The sequence below is a fragment of the Salvelinus namaycush genome, chromosome 30 (genome assembly GCF_016432855.1).
Source record: "Salvelinus namaycush isolate Seneca chromosome 30, SaNama_1.0, whole genome shotgun sequence".
Lineage (NCBI taxonomy): Eukaryota > Metazoa > Chordata > Actinopteri > Salmoniformes > Salmonidae > Salvelinus > Salvelinus namaycush.
In genome coordinates, this window is record NC_052336.1 from 24,500,915 (window position 1) to 24,524,238 (window position 23,324).

General features: G+C 42.2%; 2 protein-coding genes across 4 annotated transcripts; one reads left to right on the plus strand and one right to left on the minus strand.

Annotated features, from left to right (window-relative positions):
• Nucleotides 1–3,302: 3,302 nt before the first annotated feature.
• On the plus strand, nt 3,303–5,038 carry LOC120025068 (histamine H3 receptor-like). Its single transcript, XM_038969504.1, has 3 exons — nt 3,303–3,591; nt 3,794–3,960; nt 4,145–5,038. Exons 1-3 carry the CDS (start codon nt 3,303–3,305, stop codon nt 5,036–5,038), a joined length of 1,350 nt encoding a protein of 449 aa, XP_038825432.1.
• Nucleotides 5,039–5,805: 767 nt separating this feature from the next.
• Nucleotides 5,806–21,433, minus strand: LOC120024958 (vacuolar protein sorting-associated protein 35-like). Of its 3 annotated transcripts, none has more exons than XM_038969348.1 (17): nt 21,342–21,433; nt 20,213–20,296; nt 19,871–19,967; nt 19,593–19,716; nt 19,196–19,378; nt 18,511–18,730; nt 17,849–17,932; nt 16,104–16,213; nt 15,882–15,978; nt 15,452–15,600; nt 14,010–14,217; nt 9,835–9,990; nt 9,606–9,728; nt 8,528–8,707; nt 8,121–8,360; nt 7,509–7,652; nt 5,806–6,948 (listed from the first exon to the last, which is right to left on the minus strand). In XM_038969348.1, the coding sequence occupies exons 1-17, from the start codon at nt 21,342–21,344 to the stop codon at nt 6,769–6,771; spliced, it is 2,382 nt and encodes a 793-aa protein (XP_038825276.1). In that variant the 5' UTR covers nt 21,345–21,433; the 3' UTR covers nt 5,806–6,768. The 3 variants fall into 3 exon arrangements, with proteins under 3 accessions (XP_038825276.1, XP_038825275.1, XP_038825274.1); XM_038969347.1 differs by having other exon boundaries at nt 20,213–20,299; XM_038969346.1 differs by having other exon boundaries at nt 20,213–20,311; nt 21,342–21,426.
• Nucleotides 21,434–23,324: the final 1,891 nt, after the last annotated feature.

Consider the following 23,324-nt stretch of genomic DNA (forward strand, 5'->3'; position numbering starts at 1 on the left):
CAACATTGGGACTTGCATTATCTCTTAAGGAACATATACACTTCTGTAAGCCTGATAAAAGCTTCAAAACTGTCTGAAATATAATTTTCTTTGACATTATGCGATAGGAAGAGGGGGAGGGGGTAGAGAGAGAGAAGTAGAGGGACATACGTTAATTTGACTATCTGAAATTGTATTTTCTTTGAAGTTTTGCGATAGGAAGACGGGGAGGGGGACATAAGTTAGTGCCATCAATTTTTCATGTGCTAAGAATACAACAGAACAGAGGAACAGCAATGACATTTACTCTCACAAGTAGCCAAAAATAACAATATCTGAAAGCCACGCCCCTACTAAGCTATGCCTACCTTCTTATCTGACCCGCTGGATCATATCTTAATAATAACACAGCATCAACAACCCTAAGTTGCCCAATGCCTGTAACCCAGCAGTTGGGTCATCCAAACAATTTTTTTAGAGTGTACTCATGTACTTCATCTGTCAAAATTGCACTTTTCATTGCTGCTTGCGGTTCTGTCAACAATGTGACACTTTTATATATCTTTTGCTCTTAAGTTGTTTCATGTTGGTCACCAGCAGTGGTGTAGTGCTGTGTAGTGTCTGTTCCAAAGTATTCCCACAAATAACAAAATAGATATATGTGATTGTGTCTCAAAGTAATCTACAAATACAATTTGCAGTGTACAAATTATTATAATTATGTTCCGGCCCGACCATCCATCCTGCAGCTAAATCTAGTTGCCTACCACTGGCCTAATTTATAATAAGGTAGGCCAAATTTGGTGTTTTAGGATTTTATAAAAACAGAAAATTAGCCCTATTTGAGCCACTGTGTGTAAGCATAGACAATCTGCAATTTGGATGATGCATTGTATGTACATTCTAAAATGATGTCGGTTAATTGAGAAATGATGACAAAATAAAAATACTAAATTCACTCCGGTACCTACAAAAATAGTACTTGACCACTGGTCCCCATGTCAGGTCAAATCAGTGCACTCTAGCCCCCTTGTTTTTTACTCTTTCTAAAAAACTAAACCTGTCTCCATTCAATAGCACATAGATGAAAGCTGCAATGGTCCTCCTGAGTTCCAGTCTGAAGCTGGTCCATAAGCTAAGGTTTCTGTACATCAATGTCCACAATGTCACTGAGCATAGAAAATACTGTAATTTACCATGCACTTTGAGTGTTTCATCATATGTGGAGAACACAATTAATCTACACTGAACAAAAATATAAACTAAACATGTAAAGCGTTGGTCCCATGTTTCATGAACTGAAATACAAGATCCCAGAAATGTTCCATACACAAAAAAAAAGCTTTTTTCTCTCAAATTTAGCCAACAAATGTGTTTACATCCCTGTTAGTGAGCATGTCTCCTTCGCCAAAATAATCTATCCACCTGACAGGTGTGGCATATCAAGAAACTGATTAAACAGCATGATCATTACACAGGTGCACGTTGTGCTGGGGACAATAAAAGGCCACTCTAAATGTGCAGTTTTGTCACACAACACAATGCCACAGATGTCTCAAGTTGTGGGAGCATGCTGACTGCAGGAATTTCCACCAGAGCTATTGCCAGATGATTGAATGTTAATTTGTCTACCATAAGCTACCTCCAACGTCGTTTTAGAGAATGTATGGCGTCGTGTGGGCGAGCAGTTTGCTGATGTCAACGTTGTAAACAGTATACCCCATGGTGGCAGTGGGGTTATGGTATGGGCAGGCATAAGCTACGGACAACAAACACAACTGCATTTTATTGATGGCAATATGAATGCACAGAGATACCGTGACGAGATCCTGAGGCCCAATGTCGTGCCATTCCCCCACCTCCATCAGCTCATGTTTCAACATGATAATACACACTCCCATGTCGCAAGGATCTGTACACAATTCCTGGAAGCTAAAAATGTCACAGTTCTTCCATGGCCTGCTGTCACGATCGTCTTGCGAAGAGAGTGAGGACCAAAATGCAGCGTGTGGAAAGTACATCTTCTTTATTAAAGAAAGAAGACGAAAACGACACGAACACTATACATAAACTAACAAAATAACAAACTGACGACCGTGAAGCTATACAGACAAATAGTGCTGACACAAACACTACACATAGACAATTACCCACAAATGCATGATGCCCATGGCTGCCTTAAATATGGCTCCCAATCAGAGACAAATGAAAGACATCTGTCTCTGATTGAGAACCACTCAGGCAACCATAGACATACCTAGACACATTCACTCAACCATAGACATACCTAGAAACATACACTCAACACAAACTCATACACTACACCCAACACCCCCTTTACTATATAACCACCCAAAACGACAAAACACAAACATTCCCCATGTCACACCCTGACCTAACTAAAATAATAAAGAAAACAAAGAATACTAAGGCCAGGGCGTGACACCTGCATACTCACCAGACACGTCACCCATTGAGCATGTTTGGGATGCTCTGGATTGACGTGTAAGACGGCGTGTTCCAGTTCCTGCCAATATCCAGAAACTTCTCACAGCCATTGAAGAGGAGTGGCACAACATTCCACAGGCCACAATCAACAGCCTGATCAACTCAATGAGAAGGAGATGTCATGCTGAAAGAGGCAAATGGTGGTCACACCAGATACTGACTGGTTTTCTGATCCACGCCCCTACCTTTTTTTTAAGGTATCTGTGACCAACAGATGCATATCTCTATTCCCAGTCATGTGAAATCCATAGATTATTTCCTTATGAACTGTAACTCAGTAAAATATTTGACATTGTTGCATGTTGCGTTTATATTTTTGTTTAGTATAGCCAGGTGCTCTGACACAATATTAATATTAATATGAAATTAGATAAAAAATCATTTCCAGGAATACCTTTCAGAAGTTTTCATTTATTTTTGCTTTGGAAATTCATATTTTCTAACAGCAAAAGTTATGTTTAGAAAGAAATACAGAACACCCATATGCTTTCAAATGTTGTGTATTCTAAGGAATTCACAATTCTAACCTTTATTTCACTGTCTTTATAAAATGTCTGCTCAAACAGACCGAGGAGATGGGCATCATATGTCCTGTTTTTTCCAGTTCTCACATGCAGTGCAAAACAACCAATAAAAACGCAGCTCTCGTTTTATGTAGGCTGCAGCCTATAAAAACGGTATTTTCCTCCTCGTTTTCAGTCTTCACACGAACATGTTAGCTTTAACATGCTATTGAAGTTGTCTGGTTAAGCTAATATAATAAAAAAATGGGGACCATGCAACCCGAATCTTTATTGATGGGTGCTGGATCTTCCATGGCCGTCACTTCGCATTGGAAATCGAATGAGATGCTCAACTGGTCTGTGGTTACCCAGGGAAACGCCACAGCGCTTGGTGATATGGAGATGCCTGCGAACCCGCGTTCGCATTATGGACAATTCTCTCCGTCTACCTCGGTGTTCTTGGCCGTGCTCATGACGCTTCTGGTCTTCGCCACTGTGCTAGGCAACGCACTTGTAATATTAGCCTTTGTGGTGGAGAAAAGTTTGCGAACTCAAGGGAACTTTTTCTTTTTTAATTTGGCCATTGCCGACTTACTCGTTGGTGAGTGCGTAAATGTGTTGCGTGAGCAAATGCATTGTGTGCCATTGTTGTAAAGGTATACTGTTGTGCATGATTCATAAGCAACTGCTGCCCATACATATATTCTCTCTGTAATGTTCTATATTGCCAAAATATTTGAAAACGCGTTTCATATGCGTGTTTAATAGTCGTGCGTAACATTTGTGTTCCATCCCACCTGCAGGAGGCTTTTGCATTCCTGCGTATATCCCCTATGTCATTACCGGCGAGTGGAGACTCGGACGAGGTCTGTGCAAGATATGGCTGGTGGTGGACTATACTTTATGCACGGCATCAGTGTTCAACATCGTCCTGATCAGCTTCGACAGATTTATATCTGTCACCCGAGCGGTGAGAGCATTTACGCACGGTTATCCTTTCCTACGCAGGTTTCATTTTCAACTGCCTGCTAGTGATGGGAGTAATGAAATGTAAAGCCATATCAAAAATGATAATTGAAAGATTTTATTTAGTGCACCAAGAACCGTGTACACTTCATTTCAATAATGCCACCATTCCTTTCTTTCTGTATCAGGTGAGCTACAGGTGTCAGAAAGGTGTGACCCGGGAGGCTGTTCTGAAGATGATGAGTGTGTGGCTGGCTGCTTTCCTACTCTATGGGCCAGCGATCATTATCTGGGAGTACATTGCTGGTAGTAGCGTGGTGCCCGACAAAGAGTGCCACGCAGAGTTTTACTTCAACTGGTATTTCCTGATGACAGCATCCACCGTTGAGTTTTTCACCCCATTTGTTACTGTCATGTACTTCAACATCAGCATCTACATCAACATCAGGAGGCGGAACCAGGTGAGGGATGAGCAGCCTGTCGAGGGGCCTGGGGACAGTGAGATGGAGGCCCTGAAAGCTGGAGTTCAGCATGTATTCTTCGTCAGACCAGTGGAAGGTGAAGCTCCAAGGATCCCAAACAATGCTGCCAGGTTAGGAGGTATTCTATCTACTGCTAAAGTGTCAGCAGTAACTGGGAACAGCAACCATGAGACAAGTAAGGACCGCAGTATTCTGGACCTTCCTCCACTGCAAGTGGGCGATATGGTCCAGCATTCCAGGACGCGGTTCCAGGCTGCGGAGCACTCGTTCAGTAAACAGCGCAGCCGGTCTGAAGTAACTGCCAGTCGTTTCCGTCTCTCAAAGGACAAGAAAATTGCCAAGTCCCTGGCAGTGATTGTGTGTGTATTTGGCCTGTGCTGGGCTCCCTACACACTGTTAATGATCATCCGTGCAGCGTGTCATGCCCAATGTGTCCAGCACTACCTGTATGAAATCTCTTTCTGGCTACTGTGGGTCAACTCCTCCATCAACCCTGTCCTTTACCCACTGTGTCACACGAGCTTCAGAAAGGCTTTCAGAAAACTGCTTTGTACCACCAAGATTAAAATTCAGCCACAGTATATGGAACAAATATATTAAGCATGACCAATTTGCACTGACAACTCTGGTCTTGCTCTGACAGTTTTACATAATCAGTTGTCTCATGATGTCAACGTAGGTGGACAGGTCGTATTGAGTGTTGCACAACACTGGGTACAGATGGTCACCATGAACATTGTTTTGTATTTCGTGTGTAGCATGTGCGTGTTTGCAGATCTTACAACATGTATTAGTTATTTTAGAACACATGTAATGTCTGTTTTACGTTGAACAATAAATACATGCAGCCGCTCACCTCCACTATGTTTATTATCTACTTTGGACACCAGGCACCAGTGTTCAAAACCTTGTGTAACACAGAGTATGTTAGCCTTTATGTAGTATAGGCACCAAATCTTAGCTCGATGACAAAGAAAAACATGTTGCCAGCTGTGAAAATGATTCCTTTGGCCACCAACGAGAGCCTGTCTCCATTGAACAGTCACCTAGCAACGGATGACAGAAAACTGGATAACAGCAGCAGACAGTAGATAGCTAATTGGACCTCATTTTAAGCATGAGTCACAACTCAACACAACATTGACCATACTGAATGGTAGAAAACACAACCAAAATAGTGTTTCTAAAAATATAACCTTAATAATAACCTTGTCTGTCTTTCATAATAGCACCCAGTGAGCCATTCTGTAAACAAACGCGAATCTCCCCTCATTTGCACTTCCGTGCACCGACTCAATACTAATTCAAAACTACAGGCTAGTAATCTGCAGCATAACAGAAGATGGACACTAAAAGTTATAGACATGTAGGGTTAATATCAATTTGTTTATTTGTGCAAATGACATGATATTGATATTTATTCGTTTTTTGCTGATTTACAAGTAGGCCATACATACAATACATAGGGTTCAAAATCCAGAAGACAACGAGACGAATAGAACCCACCTCCAACAAAGATCGTTCAATCAATGTGGACGTCAAAGAAATGAAGGTTAGCCGCCACTGTATAAGCTCCAGTGACAAAGGGGTATCATACACATCAGTTCCTCCTACCACTCATCGGGATATCCAGAGCAGGTCTATGTAAAAGCATGCACCAACGCACGCCGCTTAACTCTCTACAAATGGCTGTCAACCACAGAAGGCTGCAACCAGAAATAATAATATAAAAAAAAGCTCGAGCCAAATGAGTGACGCCGTTGAGAGAGGGCAAAGGAAAATCTACAGCCGACAGCCCAGGTGTTAGTCCGTGGAGGAGAAGGGGTTGTTGGGTCACAGCGTTAGGTCAACGGGATAACTCTCCCCAGTACAACCTCGTAATGACGCGACATTCTCTAAAAGCAGGCATTATTTCATTATTCTGCATGACCATGAAATCATGTCGTACAGACAGAGAGGAGTAGGGGTCAAAGTTTAAACATGAGCTTCCACTGGCTATATCGTCTCCTTCCGAGGGTGACGACGGACAACAGAAATGGTCAAATATGAAGGAATGACAACACGCAGGAAGTGCAAGGCAAACCGCAGCCTGTACACCATGTATTCTCAAAAGCAACACCATTAAATGCAACACCTTATGCTAAAAATGGTAACATGAAATAAAGAGGGATGATAGAAGGAAGAAGAGGAGAAAAGGATATAGAAAGAGAGATGGAAGGCAGGTGTTGTTGGTGGGAATGGCATTTTTCCCCCAATGGATGGAATACCCTGGTGTGAGTGTACATGTGTGTGTAAATATATATAGATATTTTTTATAAGTGTAGCGAGCCCTACAGCACCAGGCCCTCATAAGCAGGCCCCTCGGCCTCCGGCGACTCTCTCTGCAGACGCAGGTGCTCCAGTGTGTTGTGGAAGTGTTTGTTGATCTGCTCTGTCTCCTCGCTGGCCTCCAGGTTTGGCAGGTCCTCTCGGATCTTCTGGATCAGCTGGTTCAGAACCGGGACCGTCACCTACAGGGGATCAAGACGTTTCATGATCTTAAATAATAACTTCAAATAGGTTGAAATTAGTTAGAAAAACAACAACAATGTATTACCTACTGTAGATATGCATAAATATACTCAGTTATAAGACAAAGGTTATATAATGATTAAGCGGGAGCAATTATGTTAGTGTCTCAAATTGTCATGACTATGGAGCCCCTGTTCTCAGTCCCTGGAGGCCTAGTACCCTCTCTAGCTGTTAAAAAGAACCCCCTCATGCAGATGGGGTGTCTATCTGAGGAGAGTGGGCGGGTGAGCTGTAGCCTCCTGTTCTTCCCGCGCTGGTAAATAACCACCAAAGAGTGGGCGTCCCCTTGGAGTCCTAGCAAGTCCCAACACTGTTCCAATAAACTCAGAGAAAAGGGGAGATTGGATGGCATCTCTCCAGGGACCTCAATGTGACCGTCTGCACTTGAAGTGCGTTGAAAAGACATCAGGATTTCATAATGTAGGCCTGGTTCTGAAAAAGCGTGTCAGGAATGAGTGGTACAGACGAGGAGGACAAGAGGGAAGAAATGTGCGCATACCGCATCATTCTCTCTTTCGTAGAAACAGACGTATCTGTTCAGGATCTCAATGAAGAGCTGCACTTGCAATGACGGGTCCATGCACTGGTTGGCGATTTTCAGGGCTTTCTTTAAGCACTCCATCACCCTCTTCCCGTCACGAATCTGAGAACAGAGACAGTCGAGGTGTAAAACTCTACCACGCATTCACACACATGCCACCTGTAATGAAGAAAGAGGAAGTTGAAAGTGCTATGTGTTCGTTGTCACTTCAGCAGCAACCAATCATAGAACAAAGAGAACTTCGTCCTGCATTTCTCACGCTTCAATACTCTGATTATGTATGTCATTATACACAAGGAACCTTAGAATTACCACCCTGCTTTAAAAAAAAAAAAAAAAATATATATATATATATATATATATATATATATTTTTTTTTTTACATCTCATCAGAACAGAGGACAAAGCAAGGCAATCAGTCTTAAATAAAGGTTAAATAAAATAAATACGTCTCAAAACTAGACTGTTACTGCATGTCCTGTTACTATGGTGACACCATCTTTAGTACTGCACTGTATTTTACACAATAATTATATATATATTTCTCCTCTTTGTGATCACAACCCCCACCTCCTCTCCATTCTTTTCAGTGTTGCGTCCGGACCAGAAGAGGTGTGCACAGATGCTGACGGCCCGACACTGGTCTGGCTTCTTGAGCAGTTTGGAGGCGGCGAGTGCACACTGTGTCCTCAGCGGTTCGTGGTTCTCCTCGCTGAAGCATTTCGTTCTCTCAAACGTGCCGATGATCAGCGTGATGGCTGCTAGCTGAGCCTTGGAGTCGCTGATCTCATCCTCATACAGGGAGAAGGCCTGGGGGAGGTGGGGGGGTTCTCAGAGAAAACAGATATAGAAAAATTCCTCACTGAAATCAGTGGATCAATGCTGCCAACACAGGGCACAAGTAAACCTGAGGCGAAGAGGGGTAGTGACCTCCCTCTTTCCAATGTCACATTCTCAACCCATTTTGTCCCCTGTACCTGTGACATGAACTCGTAGGCCACAGTCTCGTGGTTCTCGAAGCCAATCTCTCCTGCGGCCAGCGCCCCCTGTAGGAAGAGTCTGAGGGGCAGCTCAGCCAGCTCAGCCTTGATCAGAGCACTGATGGTTTGGTGGGCAAACGAGAAGATCTTCTGGCACTTCTTCTCCCATTTGTCATCCTGTGGGACGTGTTCAACAAAGAGGAAACAGTTCAAATCCACCTTCCGTTTTATTATAAATCATCCTCTTCATAACAAAACTATATGTATACTGAACAAAAATATAAACGCAACATGCAACAATTTCAAAGATTTTACTGAGTTACAGTTCATAGAAGGAAATCAGTCAATTGAAATAAATAAATTAGGCCCTAATCTATGGATTTCACATGACTGTGAGTGAGCAGTGAGGGTGAGCAGCCATTGGTGGGCATTGGCCCACTCACTTGGGAGACAGGTCCACCCACTGGGGAGTCAGGCCCAACCAATCAGAATGAGTTTTTCCCCACAAAAGGGCTTTAATTACAGACAGAAAAACTCCTCAGCAACCCCCCCCTCCTCAGACGATCCCGCAGGTGAAGAAGCGGGAGGTGGAGTTCTCTAGTTATGGTCGGCAGTTGTGAGGCCGGTTGGATGTACTGCCAAATTCTCTAAAACGACAGCTTAAGGTAGAGAAATTAACATTCAATTCTCTGGTAATAGCTCTGTTGGACATTCCTGCAGTCAGCATGCTCCCCCAAAACTTGAAACACTGGTGGCATTGTGTTGTGTGACAAAACTGCACATTTTAGAGTTGCCTTTTATTGTCCCAAACACCGGTGTAATGATCATGCTGTTATATGAGCTTCTTTATATCTCACACCTGTCAGGTGGATGGATTATTTTGGCAAAGGAGAAATGCTCAGTAACAGGGATGTAAACAAATTTGTGCACAACATTTGAGAGAAAAAAAGCTTTTCGTGTGTATGGAACATTTCTGGGATCTTGTATTTCAACTCATGAAAAATGTGACCAACACTTTACATGTTGCATTTATATTTTTGTTCAGTATAGTTAGGGTAAGGGTTACGTGACGTACTGATGAAGAGTTCTCTTTGTAGCGGAAGGCCAGCAGATAGGCAGCAAACACCAGCGGTGGAAGAGTGTAGCGAATCCTCTGGTTCCCCCCAGCACCAAAGTGCTTCCTGGCTGTATTCAGGATCTGAAGAACATGACGGAGAACTCCATTAACACATGCCATAAAATACATCTCCTGAAAACGCATGGATACTGTGACGGAATTCAACTGTACGGTAAGCATAGCTTACCAGATACTGTTGGTCGGGGTCGTCGGAAAGCAGCAGATGGATAAAGCGACCCACAAGGCTCTGCTCCTCAGCAAAGTCCTCTGGGTCTGGGTCTTCAGCGGGCTGGTCTGGCTGGTCCTGGATCAGTGTCGACACCAGGGTCAAGATGGCATCCACCTTGAGGGAGAGAGAAAGCGTTGCTCAGCAGTGAGATATTTACAGTGCTTTCAGAAAGTACTCAAACCCCTTGACTTTTTCCACATATTGTTGTTACAGCCTGAAATAAAAATGGATCAAATTGAGACTGTGTCACTGGCCTACACACAATTAGCACATCATGTAAAGTGGACTTTTGTTTTTTAGATTTTTATTTTATTTATTTTTTTACAAATTAATAAAAAATGACAAGCTGAACTGTCTTGAGTCAATAAGTATTCAACTCCTTTGTTATATCAAGACTAAATTAGTACAGGAGTAAAAATGCACTTATGTGACATAAGTTGCATGGACTGAAAGTAAAACAAAGCAGACACCAAATATCCCTTTGAGCATATTGAAGTTATCAATTACCCTTTGGATGGTGTATCAATACACCCAGTCACTACAAAGATACAGGCATCCTTCCTAACTCAGTTGCCGGAAAGGAAGGAAACCGCTCAGGGATTTCACGATGACGCCAATGGTGATTTTAAAACAATTAGAGTTTAATGACTGTGATAGAAGAAAGCTGAAGATGGATCAACAACATTGTAGTTACCTCAGAATACTAACCTATATGACAGTGAAAAGAAGGAAGCCTGTACAGAATAAAAAGTTTCCAAAACATACATCCTGTTGACAATAAGGCACTAAAGTAATACTGCTAAAAATGTGGCAAAGAAATGCACTTTTTGTCCTGAATACACAGCGTTATATCTGGGTCAAATCCAACAACACGTCACTGAGCACCACTCTTCACATTTTCAAGCATAGTGGTGGCTGCATCATGTTATGGGTATGCTTGTCATCAGGAAGGACTAGGAAGTTATTTAGGATAAAAATAAATGTAATAGAGCTAAGCACAGGCAAAATCCTAGAGGAAAAACTGGTTCAGTCTGCTTTCCAACAGACACTGGAAGACAAATTCACCTTTCAGCAGGAAAATAAGGCCAAATCTACACTGAAGTGGCTTACCAAGAAGACATTGAATGTTCCCGAGTGGCCTAGTTACAGTTTTGCCAAATTGGCTTGAAACTCCATGGCAAGACTTGAAAATGAATATCAAGCAATGACCAATAACCAACTTGACAGAGCTTGAAGAATTTGAAAATAATACATGTGCAAACATTATTCAATCCAGGTTTGCAAAGCTCTTAGAGACTGACCCAAAAACACTCACGGCTGTAATCGTTGCCAAAGGTGATTCTAACATGTATTGACTCAGGGGGTTGAATACTTATCTAATCAATTTCAAAATAATAGAATTTTCCACTTTGACATTACAGAGTACTATGTGTGAACCGTTGACAAAAAAAGACCATTAAATAAAATAAAAAAATCCCACTTTGTAACATAACAAAATGTGTAAAAAGTAAAAAGGGGTGTAAATACTTTCTGAAGCCACTATCATCAATAAGCTTTCTTGAGCAGACTGGAAAGGGCTATAAGCAGCAAAAAAATGGACAAACTGCAAGTATATTGTAATAGAGTTGAAGTTTTATCGTGGTCAAAAAGGTATGGGTGGAGATAGTTATATAAGTTTGAGAGAAAGGCTTTCTAAAAAGGCCTCTTATGGCATTAATGGGAAATCAACATTCTCCTGGAGTCCCACTAAGAGCTCTCTTAGAAAAGACTGGTGCTCTGAATCATGTTTCACATTGACCTTTTCCAAATAGAAAAGGTTAATGTGACTTGAACAGCCAATATCTTGAAGAGAATTGATGAAAATATGTAGGCAGACTGCTTGGATGTATACAATACAAAGAGCCTTTTGTGGATGCTTACCTAAACAGATAAAGTAAGGTAAAAAGAGCCCAACAAGAAAACACTTACGAGAAAGAACACAGCTTAATATGTAACGTGCAAAAATCTAAGTTAGTAGCACATATCAGTGTGTGTGTGTGTGTGTGTGTGTGTACAGTGCCAGTCAAACGTTAGGACACACGGGCCTCCCGGGTGGCGCAGTGGTCTAGGGCACTGCATCGCAGCGCTAGCTGCGCCACCAGAGTCTCTGGGTTCGCGCCCAGGCTCTGTCGCAGCCAGCCGCGACCGAGAGGTTCGTGGGGCGACGCTCAATTGGCCAAGCGTCGTCCGGGTTAGGGAGGGTTTGGCCGGTAGGGATATCCTTGTCTCATCGCGCTCCAGCGACTCCTGTGGCAGGCCGGGCACAGTGCGCGCTAACCAAGGGGGCCAGGTGCACGGTGTTTCCTCCGACACATTGGTGCGGCTGGCTTCCGGGTTGGAGGCGCGCTGTGTTAAGAAGCAGTGCGGCTTGGTTGGGTTGTGCTTCATGGCTTTCGACCTTCGTCTCTCCCGAGCCCGTACGGGAGTTGTAGCGATGAGACAAGATAGTAATTACTAGCGATTGGATACCACGAAAATTGGGGAGAAAAGGGGGTAAAATTTAAAATAAAAAATAAAATAAAAAGTTAGGACACACTCATTCAAGGGTTTTTACAATTTTCTACATAGTAGAATAATAGTGAAGACATCAAAACTATGAAATAACACATGGAATCATGTAGCAACCAAAAAATGTGTTAAACAAATCAAAATATATTTTATATTTGAGATTCTTCAAAGTATCCACCCTTTGCCTTGTGATGACAGCTTTGCACACTCTTGGCATTCTCCCAACCAGCTTCATGAGGTAGTCACCTGGAATGCATTTCAATTAACACGTGTGCCTTGTTAAAAAGTTCATTTGTGGAATTTCTTTCCTTCTTAATACTTTTGAGCCAATCAGTTGTTTTGTGTCAAGGTAGGGGTGGTATACAGAAGACAGCCCTGTTTGGTAAAATACCAAGTCGATATTATGGCAAGAACAGCTCAAATAAGCAAAGAGGAACGACAGTCCATCATTACTTTAATGAAGGTCAGTCAATCTAGAAAATGTCAAGAACTTTTAATGTTTCTTCAAGTGCAGTTGCAAAACCCATTAAGCGCATTATGAAACTGGCTCTCACGTGGAACGCCACAGGAAAGGAAGACCCAGAGTTACCTCTGCTGCAGAGGACAAGTTCATTAAAGTTAACTGCACCTCAGATGGCTGCAGGCCAAATAAATGCTTCAGAGTTCAAGTAACAGACTCAACATCAACTGTTCAGAGGAGACTGCGTGAATCAGGCCTCATGGTCGAATTGCTGCAAAGAAACCACTACTAAAGGACACCAATAAGAAGAGACTTGCTTGGGACAAGAAACACAAGCAATGGACATTAGAACCAGTGGAAATATGTCTTTAGGCTGATGAGGCCAAATTTGAGATTTTTGGTTCCAACCGCTGTGTCGTTTGTGAGACGCAGAGTAGGTGAACTGATGATCTCTGCATGTGTGGTACCCAACGTAAAGCATGGAGGAGGAGGTGTGACAGTGCTTTGCTGGTGATGCTGTCAGTGATTTATTTAGAATTCAAGGCACACTTAACCAGCATGGCTACCACAGCATTCTACAGCCATCCCATCTGCTTTGCGCTTAGGGGGACTATATTTTGTTTTTCAACAGGACAATGACCCAACACACCTCCAGGCTGTGTAAGTGCTATTTGACCAAGAAGGAGTGATGGAATGCTGCATCAGGTGACCTGGCCTCCACAATCACCCAACCTCAACCAAATTGAGATGGTTTGGGATGAGTTGGACCGCAGAGTGAAGGAAAAGCAGCCAACAAGTGCTCAGCATATGTGGGAACTCCTTCAAGACTGTTGGAAAAGCATTCCAGGTGAAGCTGGTTGAGAGAACGCCAAGCGTGTGCAAAGCTGTCATCAAGGCAAAGGGTGGCTACTTTGAAGAATCTCAAATATATTTAGATTTGTTTAACACTTTTTTGGTTACTACATGATTCCATCTGTTATTTCATAGTGTTGATGTCTTCACTATTATTCTACAATGTAGAAAATAGTAAAAATAAAGAAAAACCCTTGAATGAGTAGGTGTGTCTAAACCTTTGACTGGTACTGTATGTGTACGTTGGTGTGTGTTGGTGCGTGTGTGTACTGACCTGCTCCTGGGCTATAATGGTGGTGTTGTAGTCCAGAGTGTTGCTCAGAACGTAACAGCTCATGCTTTTGCGGGACTCATAATCAAAGTACTCGAAGAGCGGAGGGAAGTACTTGAGCTGCAGAACAGTCAGAATGTTGTTGTAGGTGTCCACTGGGATCTTCAGCAGCCTAGTCAACTCTTTTGAGACCGCGCTACTGGTTGCAATGCTTTGAAAGAGGGGAGACAATAGTTAAGAATAAAAATACTGCAGTAGCTATGGCAGTTTTCTTTGTCAGCTATCTTTGAAAATTGGGAAATATAATAACATCCAAATATCACATGATGGCAGAAAAACAAATGCATTATCTATTTTTTGTCTAAAGCAAAAAGGGAATTTCATTAAGACATTACCTCAAACTTCTTACAGAGATTTGAGATCATAGATGTGGATAACACACTTTTCACTATTATTTTTAATTCGTTAGTGCTTTGATGAGAAAATGTACTCTGCAACAGGCTTTCTATTCAGATTTGTGAACTTTCCGTCTCAAGTATGGCTGAACAAAGCATTGTAGCCTACTCTAGCACTTTGCTGAAGAATGAGTTTATTCTACTGTCTAGGGGTTGTTTTGTTCAGCAAGCTTTAATGCAAGACAGTACAGAATAGGTAGACGTTTGAAAGCTTTAGTACTTCACAGCAGGGTGGGCCTTACAGGTGTAGGCTAGGGGTCGCACTAGAGTTCAGAAAACTGCATTTTCAAAACGCAGACCATCAATAAAATCACCTGTGATTTATATTGAAAGTCAATAGTGATTTTTTGCTTCAATAGAGTGATCAGGAGTGTGCAACTACAGTTCTCCTTCACAGATACTACATTAGCGCAACACATTTGGCAGAAAATAGCTTAATTTTCATCAGATGTCATTTTCAACAGAAGTGGAACACTATTTGGTGTAAAAAAGCAAGATATTTTTGGGCGAAAACGATGCATGGCCATAATATTTCTAATGTTTATCATAAGGAAATGTAGCTGACGACATTCTTTCTATGTTTTGCTTGAAGTTAGTCTTAAATTTTACCGTAGAAAAGAAGCTACACATCAGTTAGAGCGCCGTCTGCTGCTAGAATGCCTGTTTATTCATTTATCAGAGTGGAGAAGTGCAACTAAAGTACAAAATTCGTCTGATGACGAGCTGAAATTACAATTAGAAGCATTTTATATCTGCGTTTATAAAACACAGCAAGATATTTCTTACGCGTTTTATCATTTTTTCCCCTGCGTGAAAAATACAGAATTCTGCGTTAACGCAACCCCTGCTAATATAATTTGATTTTAATTTCCATTAATGTATCTTTGGCCTGATGCAACGTTGAATTCCTCTACCAAACAAAGGAGAAGAAGAGCTATCCAGAAGATCAACTAATGTAACACTGAGACAGGGACATGCTAGTGCTCTTACTGCTCCAAGTTGAGCTTGTTGAAGATCTCCACTGTGCTCTCCAACACCTTGTCCACATAGTCTACCCGGTCAGGGTAGCACTTCATGGCCAGGTTGATGAGGGACACCTGTAGTGAGACCACATCCTCCGAAGGCATGTCCTGGCGGGACTGGGGGGGAAAAGATGAAATACAAAATAAGGTAATAACATATCATGTAGCCTACTTCATTTTAATTGCTTAAACTTAAGCATATATCAAGGTCATGAGATTGAGTCGATGAGAGGAAAACTAGACCTAGATTTTGTGCCAGAATTTGTCTTTTGAGTGAGAGATAACAATACAGCAATAGAATATATGCAGGGGAATTTTTTACGACCAAATCAATGGGAAAATGGATTGCAGGAGAAAGACACAAAGAAAAAAGAGTAAAGTCTTTCGCCATCACTTACCTGTATAACTGTGGCTACTTGTTGGGAGAAAATATCAAACAGTTTGATTTCAGCAGGGATTCCAGGTCCATCTTCTCGGTGAGCAAACAAAGCCAGTCTAAAACAAAGAACACCAATCGTGTCAGTGGGTTCCAGCACAACACCAAAGGAAAATGGAAAAGCGCAATCCTGTGTGTAGTGTACTGATTGAAATTAAATCATATGTCGCAGAGTTTACGTCACCTGTCAATGAGAGCGATGATGATGTTTTTTACATTGACGTGCTGATGCAGGTCGGCACAGGAACGAAGGAATAGGTTCAGTGTCTGAAGGTGGAACTCATCAGGGAAGACCTATTAGAAGAGGAGAAGGGCCAGAGACAGCAGAGCAGGGTGACACCTCTACCATGTGACCAGTCTATGTGAAGAATCAGTAATAAAAAATAAAAATTAAGTCCCTTTTTCAGGACCCTGTCTTTCAAAGATAATTCGTAAAAATCCAAATAACTTCCCAGATCTTCATTGTAAAGAGTTTAAACACCGTTTCCCATGCTTGTTCAATGAACCATAAACAATTAATGAACATGCACCTGTGGAACGGTCATTAAGACACTAACAGCCTACAGACGGTAGGCAATTAAGGTCAGTTATGAAAAAGGCCTTTCTACGGACTCTGAAAAACACCAAAAGAAAGATGCCCAGTGTCCCTTCTCATCTGTGTGAACGTGCCTTAGACATGCTGCAAGGAGGCATGAGGACTGCAGATGTGGCCAGGGCAATAAATTGCAATGTCCGTACTGTGAGACGCCTAAGACAGCGCTACAGGGAGACAGGACGGACAGCTGATCGTCCTCGTAGTGGCAGACCACGTGTAACAACACCTGCACAGGATCAGTACATCAGGAACATCACACCTGCGGGACAGGTACAGGATGGCAACAACAACTGCCCAAGTTACACCACGAATGCACAATCCCTCCATCAGTGCTCAGACTGTCCAATAGGCTGAGAAAGGCTGGACTGAGGGCTTGTAGGCCTGTTGTAAGGCAGGTCCTCACCAGACATCACCGGCAACAACGTCGCCTATGGGCACAAACCCATCGTTGCTGGACAAGACAGGACTGGCAAAAAGTGCTCTCCACTGACGAGTCGAGGTTTTGTCTCACCAGGGCTGATGGTCAGATTCACGTTTATCGTCGAAGGAATGAGCCTTACACCGAGGCCTGTACTCTGGAGCGGGATCGATTTGGAGGTGGAGGGTCCGTCATGGTCTGGGGCAGTGTGTCACAGCATCATCGGACTGAGCTTGTTGTCATTGCAGGCAATCTCAACGCTGTGCGTTACAAGGAAGACATCCTCCTCCCTCATGTGGTACCCTTCCTGCAGGCTCATCCTGACTTGTCCCGCCAGCATGACAATGCCACCAGCCATACTGCTCGTTTTGTGTGCGATTTCCTGCTTGACAGGAATGTCAGTGTTCTGCCATGGCCAGCGAAGAGCCCAGATCTCAATCCCATTGAGCACGTCTGGGACCTGTTGGATCGGAGGGTGAGGGCTAGGGCCATTCCCCCCCAGAAATGTCTGGGAACTTGCAGGTGCCTTGGAGGAAGAGTGGGGTAACATCTCACAGCAAGAACTGGAAAATCTGGTGCAGTCCATGAGGAGGAGATGCACTGCAGTACTTAATGCAGCTGGTGGACACACCAAATACTGACTGTTACTTTTGATTTTGACCCCCCCTTTGTTCAGGGACACATTATTCCATTTATGTTAGTCACATTGTCTGTGGAACTTGTTCAGTTTATGTCTCAGTTGTTGAATCTTGTTATGTTCATACAAATATTTAAGTTGAATATTTAAGGTAAGTTTGCTGAAAATAAAACGCAGTTGACAGTGAGAGGACGTTGCTTTTTTTGCTGAGTTTAGTTTATGTGTATGCATTTCCTACTACAGACCTTGATGCAATGACAAACTGGAAACAGTAGTTACCTGAATGATGCACTCCATGAGATATTCTTGAGCCAGGGAATCTCGGCAGTTTACCACCTGCTCTAGGACACCGGACAGCACAATCTGGGGAGAGAAATAACCCAAATACAATGCAACACAATGGCTATCCTCTCTAGATATACGGGACTTACGTATTTGTGTGTTTTCTGCACGTTGTAATACATATTCAATGTAATATTTTATCCAATACCGCATCCCTCTTTGCCAAACATAATTTCTAAGGTAAAGTAGATATAATAGAAAAAATAAAACATCAAAAGAGGTGCTCAGGGTTAAGAACCCCTCTCTGAGCTTGACAAGGGTCATCTTCTCCAGTCCCTCAGCTAAACAAACAACAAAGGCTAAACCCTACATAATTCTACAGGTGCTCTTTATTCTAGAACAGTGCACGCTGTGTTCCTAGTCTCCTCTGCATGGCATGACGCTCTCAATTGAAGTACATGAATACATTTGCAAGCCAATATCTGAAAAGTGGCAAACAACCATTCTGATTAATATTAACTACACAGTCTTCACGGCAGTTCCAGATGACGGATATATCAGCATTCAGAGTTAATGTCAAGGGCTCCATTGTACTTCCAGTACACGCAAATGTACAGCTCTAGATGTCGATATATATAGACAGACATGCAAACACAAACCTGTTTATACTTTTCCACGTTGACCCCCTCCAGCTGGCTGAGTCGAACCAGGTTGGTCCCGACCAGGATGCGCAGCTCCTGCCTCTCCTTCTCCCTCTTCTCCCTGTCTCGGCTGTGGCCCTGGTGCTGCATGCGCACCCACAGCTTATTCATCTCAGCAAAATTCAGCAGCACAAAGTCAATGGAGTCGTTAATGTCTCCCGTCATCGCATCCTCCCCTCTGGAAAGACGTTAGAGATGAGATCCAAAAGTTCTGCCTCATTAAGTGGAGTATGATATATCAAAAGGAAGTATATAGGCCTTTTCATTAAATCAATAACTGAACGGTCACATATAAAACTTCTGGGATGATTGCTAAACAATGAGCTCAAATCCTCATTCAATCAGAGGACGGAAAAAACATAAATGAGAATGTCTGGTTTACACACTGAGGCCTGGATTGCGAGTGGGAATCGGTCGATGAGAATGAGTGAGGGGCAGCTCAGGAGGGGAGCCCCGTGAGGAGAGAGAGAATCTCAATGGCAAATTCCTTGCGTCCTCTTTTTCCTCACCTCCTTCTCAAAACCTTTGGATGAAAAAGCCAGAGGTCCCTCCCCTCTGACCTTCTCCTCCAAAGGGTTTTGTGAAAGAGGCGAGGAGAGAGGACGCAAGGAGTATGTCATTGAGATTCTCCCTTTGTTCTTACTCTAGCTGCTCCCCGTCATCAGGCAGAATGTTGCGGGTGCACTGCAGCAGGTAGTTTCTGAGGAAGAGGCCTCTCAGCGGGTGCTGCACCCCACGACACATCTCCACCAGGTCCTTCAGGATGTCCTTACGCGACTGAGGGAAGGAGCGAACATACACCACCCCCACAGTGATCAGCAGGTAACTGGGGAGAGAGGAGAGGGGGGTCATTACTTGTCCCATTTCCTATTCCTCTAGGGTCAAGCTGCATCTAGTTTGCACTGCCTAAAGAGGACATTGGTGTCATATGAATGAGCACATGTACAAGTAGGCTAATCCAAGAGAACATGTGCAGCTTCCCATTTACACTTCACTTTATTCACTAGCTGACACGATCATTAGGGTGCTTGAGTACTCACAGTCTGGGGATGATGTTCCCTGCATATTGAACCAGCTCATAGAGGTCAGCCACCTTCCTGCCCTTGGCAAACTCATCTGTCAGGTACACCTCCAGGTAGTGGAGCTCATCAGAGATGGCCATGTCTGCACTCAGAATTAGGGACTCATAGCCCAACTGTAAATAACACCAAACCTGGACTTGCCTAGAACAGTCAAATGATCTGGAGAATGAGGAGAGTCTTTTTTTTTTTTAAACGTCTAGACCAGAGATCCATAGGTTGCAGCAGGTAAAGGATACAGAGTTCATAGTAGCTCTTTGGCGATAACATGGAGGTCCTGAGTTCCCCCAGCATGTTAGATGCATGTTTCAATGCATCCATCAGCTTGTTCTTGTCCTACAGATGGAAGTGTCAGGATTCAAACAAGTCAATTAACAAGTCAATATGAGTAAACAGTGCAGTTAGGTTAATCTCTGATACACTGCTCCAAAAAATGCTGTAGTGTAACTTGTGGCTAGGAAACAGTGTCTCTCTCATACACTAATGAGGGTCAGAGAACACAATACATATTTGCTATATTGTTAACAGAAAAGAGAAGGAAGTCAAAGGGCCCCCCACAGGAGGAAATAAGCAGATCTTACCAGGCAACGTTTCATCTGAAATGACTGGACCTTGACAGCCTGCACGGCTTCATCAAGTAGCTTTTCCTGCTCGTCCTGGGGTGACTGCTGTGTGGTAGGCTGAAAGACAGCACACTGAAGCTCAGAGGAATGCCATGCATGTTACTCTGACATACTCCACCATTATAGCTACAGTGGTTTACAGTTACAGTGAGCCGAGACATGACATTGACTCAGATGCTCAGTAAACTGGCTATGCCCCAAGGTAAATAATGAAATGATTGATGGTACTGTACTGGCCAACATAAACATCAATTTAGCTAATACATAGTTATCCTAATGTCAGCGCTCTGGATGGCCTGAGATTAGAAATGGTGAAAAAAATTAACTTGCCTCATCAAGACTGTAATAGGTGCAGACTGCAAGGTAGCACTGAGTCACTAGCCTCTCAAGTGGTTAACTACTAATTCGTATGCACTGTGTTCACACTAATCCTGTTTATGTCTAGCTATACTGACATCACCAGAATGAATGATCAATGACTGACAGCTGATGGCTAACCTTTGCTTAGCCATCAACTAGCTATTGAAGTAGGTAGCTAACGTTAAATGTGGTGGACAGGTTTGTATATTTGGCCCTCTGTCACGGATAACCGATTTTTAGCTATCTACCTTGTTCGCTAGTTACATATGCCAAGTTAAATCGATATTCTCTCTGATCTTTACTAGCTCCGTTAGCAGCTAGCCAACTAGATAGCTAGCTAACTGGCTACAGTCTAGACATTTCATGAAAATACTAACTAACAAACTGCACTCCTTTGACTTTGTGAAATGTGTGCTTTAAAAGTAAGATATAGAAATCATCGACCATAAGAGATGCTAGACAACAACGAATCGGTCGATTCTTCAAAAATGAAATGTGTTGACAGTTAGCCTACAGTAGCCTTAGCCAGCTACTAGCTAGTAAGTAGCTATAACGTTTTTAGATAGGCCGTAGCTAGCTAGCGCCACCCACAACTTGAGTCTGTTTTCGAGTCTCAGTATCAGCCATAACAAAAAAAACAATACCTAAAATGAATGACTCGCACAGAAGGATTGGATGGATAATAATCACAAGTATAAAGAGTAGCTATCTTATCCGTTTCACTTACCATGATTATCAAGTTTGTATCAGCAAACTGGTAGCTAACCCTGAAATCGTTTCCCAGTCATGTGACTGCTACCAATCCACCCAGCTACCCAGTTTCCACTAGTTACCACAGCCACAAAGTCAAATCGTAATATATCGTAAAAATTCATGAAAACAACTATTTGCTTTTTGTTCTTAGTTTAAGGTTAGGGTTAGGCATAGCAGTGTGGTTAAGGTTATGGTTGAGGTTATGATTAGGTTTAAAAAACAGATTTTAAGAAGATACATTTTAGAAATGGGCGGGGTTTATTACTTTGTGGCTGTAATAACTAGTGATGACCAAGCTACCCTTTCCACAGAATCGCCCGCATTGGCTGAGCCGAAAACAAAGTGTGGGAATACGTCTCCCATTGGCTAAATTACAGTTTACAACAGTGCTAGCACAAATATTTAGACAGCGGAGATCCAATTAATACAATGAACTGGGAGCTTTTTAAATTTGAGGTGTCCAAATACCTTAGAAAATATGGTAGTAATCTTGCTAAGACCAGAAGAGCTGAGGAGGAAAAGGTGATCAGTAAGATAACTTCCCTTTCTCAGAGGTCCCCAGCCGGCCTCTCTGGGGAGAAGATGGAACTAATTGAGATAAAAAAATAAACTGGATAATATATATAGATTAAAAGCAGAAGGAGCCTTTATTAGATCTAGGAAAAAATGGATTGAGGAGGGAGAACAGAATTCATCCTATTTCTTTAGACTTGAGAAATTTCACTCTAAAAATAACACTATCCATAAATTAAAAATTGATGGTGTTATTACAGATGACCAAAAATTAATCGCTAAATACTGTAGCAATTTTTACAGAAAATTGTATAGCTCTAAGTACTGTCAGGAATCCACAGATGTTTTTTAACTCACTGAATAATGTTCACTCTATCAGTGATATAGAATCTAAACAGTGTGATGAACCCATCAAAGTTGAAGAGATCATAGAGTCTATCAAACATCTAAAGAACAATTAATCACCAGGTGTTGATGGAATTACATCAGAATTTTACAAATTATTTTCTGAACAAATAGCTCCCTTCCTATTTGAAGTCTTTTTAGAGAGTATTAAAAACAATGTTCTCCCTCCGACAATGAGTCAGGGGTTAATAACACTGATACCTAAGCCTAAAAAAGAAGTGTTGCTCATCGATAACTGGCGTCCAATTTGTCTTCTTAATAATGACTATAAGATATTAGCCTTACTATTTGCAAAAATATTTAAAGAAGTCCTGGATGCAATCATTGATGAAACAGTCTGAGGAACAGACATATTTCTAACAATGTCAGACTAGTATTAGACATACTTGACTACTCAGACCTAATAACTGAGGATAGCTTCATATTATTTTTAGATTTTTATAAAGCATTTGACACAGTAGAGCATCAGTTTCTCTTCCACTCCCTTGAGAAACTTGGCTTAGGGGATTTTTTCTGTAAGACTCTCTATGCAAATGGTAACAGCTCTATCAAATTGAAATATGGCACCTCACCTAGATTTGAGTTAAAAAGAGAGGAATTAGGCAAGGTTGTCCTATCTCCCCATACCTGTTTTTATTGATCACCCAACATCTTGCAAATTCTTTAAATAATAGTCCTGTACAAGGTATTTCCATAGCTGGCAAAGAAATGATTATAAGCCAGCTGGCTGATGATACTACACATTTTCTAAAAGACGCTAACCAAATTCCCATATCGATCAATGTGATGCAATCCTTTTCCAAAGCGTCTGGTCTATACCTTAACATTAATAAATGTGAACTCATAGCTGTCGAAGATTGTGTGATACCTTCATATTATGGCTTTCCAGTAAAAGAAGAACTTACATATTTAGGCATAACCATTACAAAGGATCAGAAGTCTAGAGGCTTACTAAATTTTAACCCTCTCATTAAAAATACCCAGAAGAAGCTAAATCAATGGCTACAGAGGGACTTATCTTTAAAAGGTAGAGTCCTAA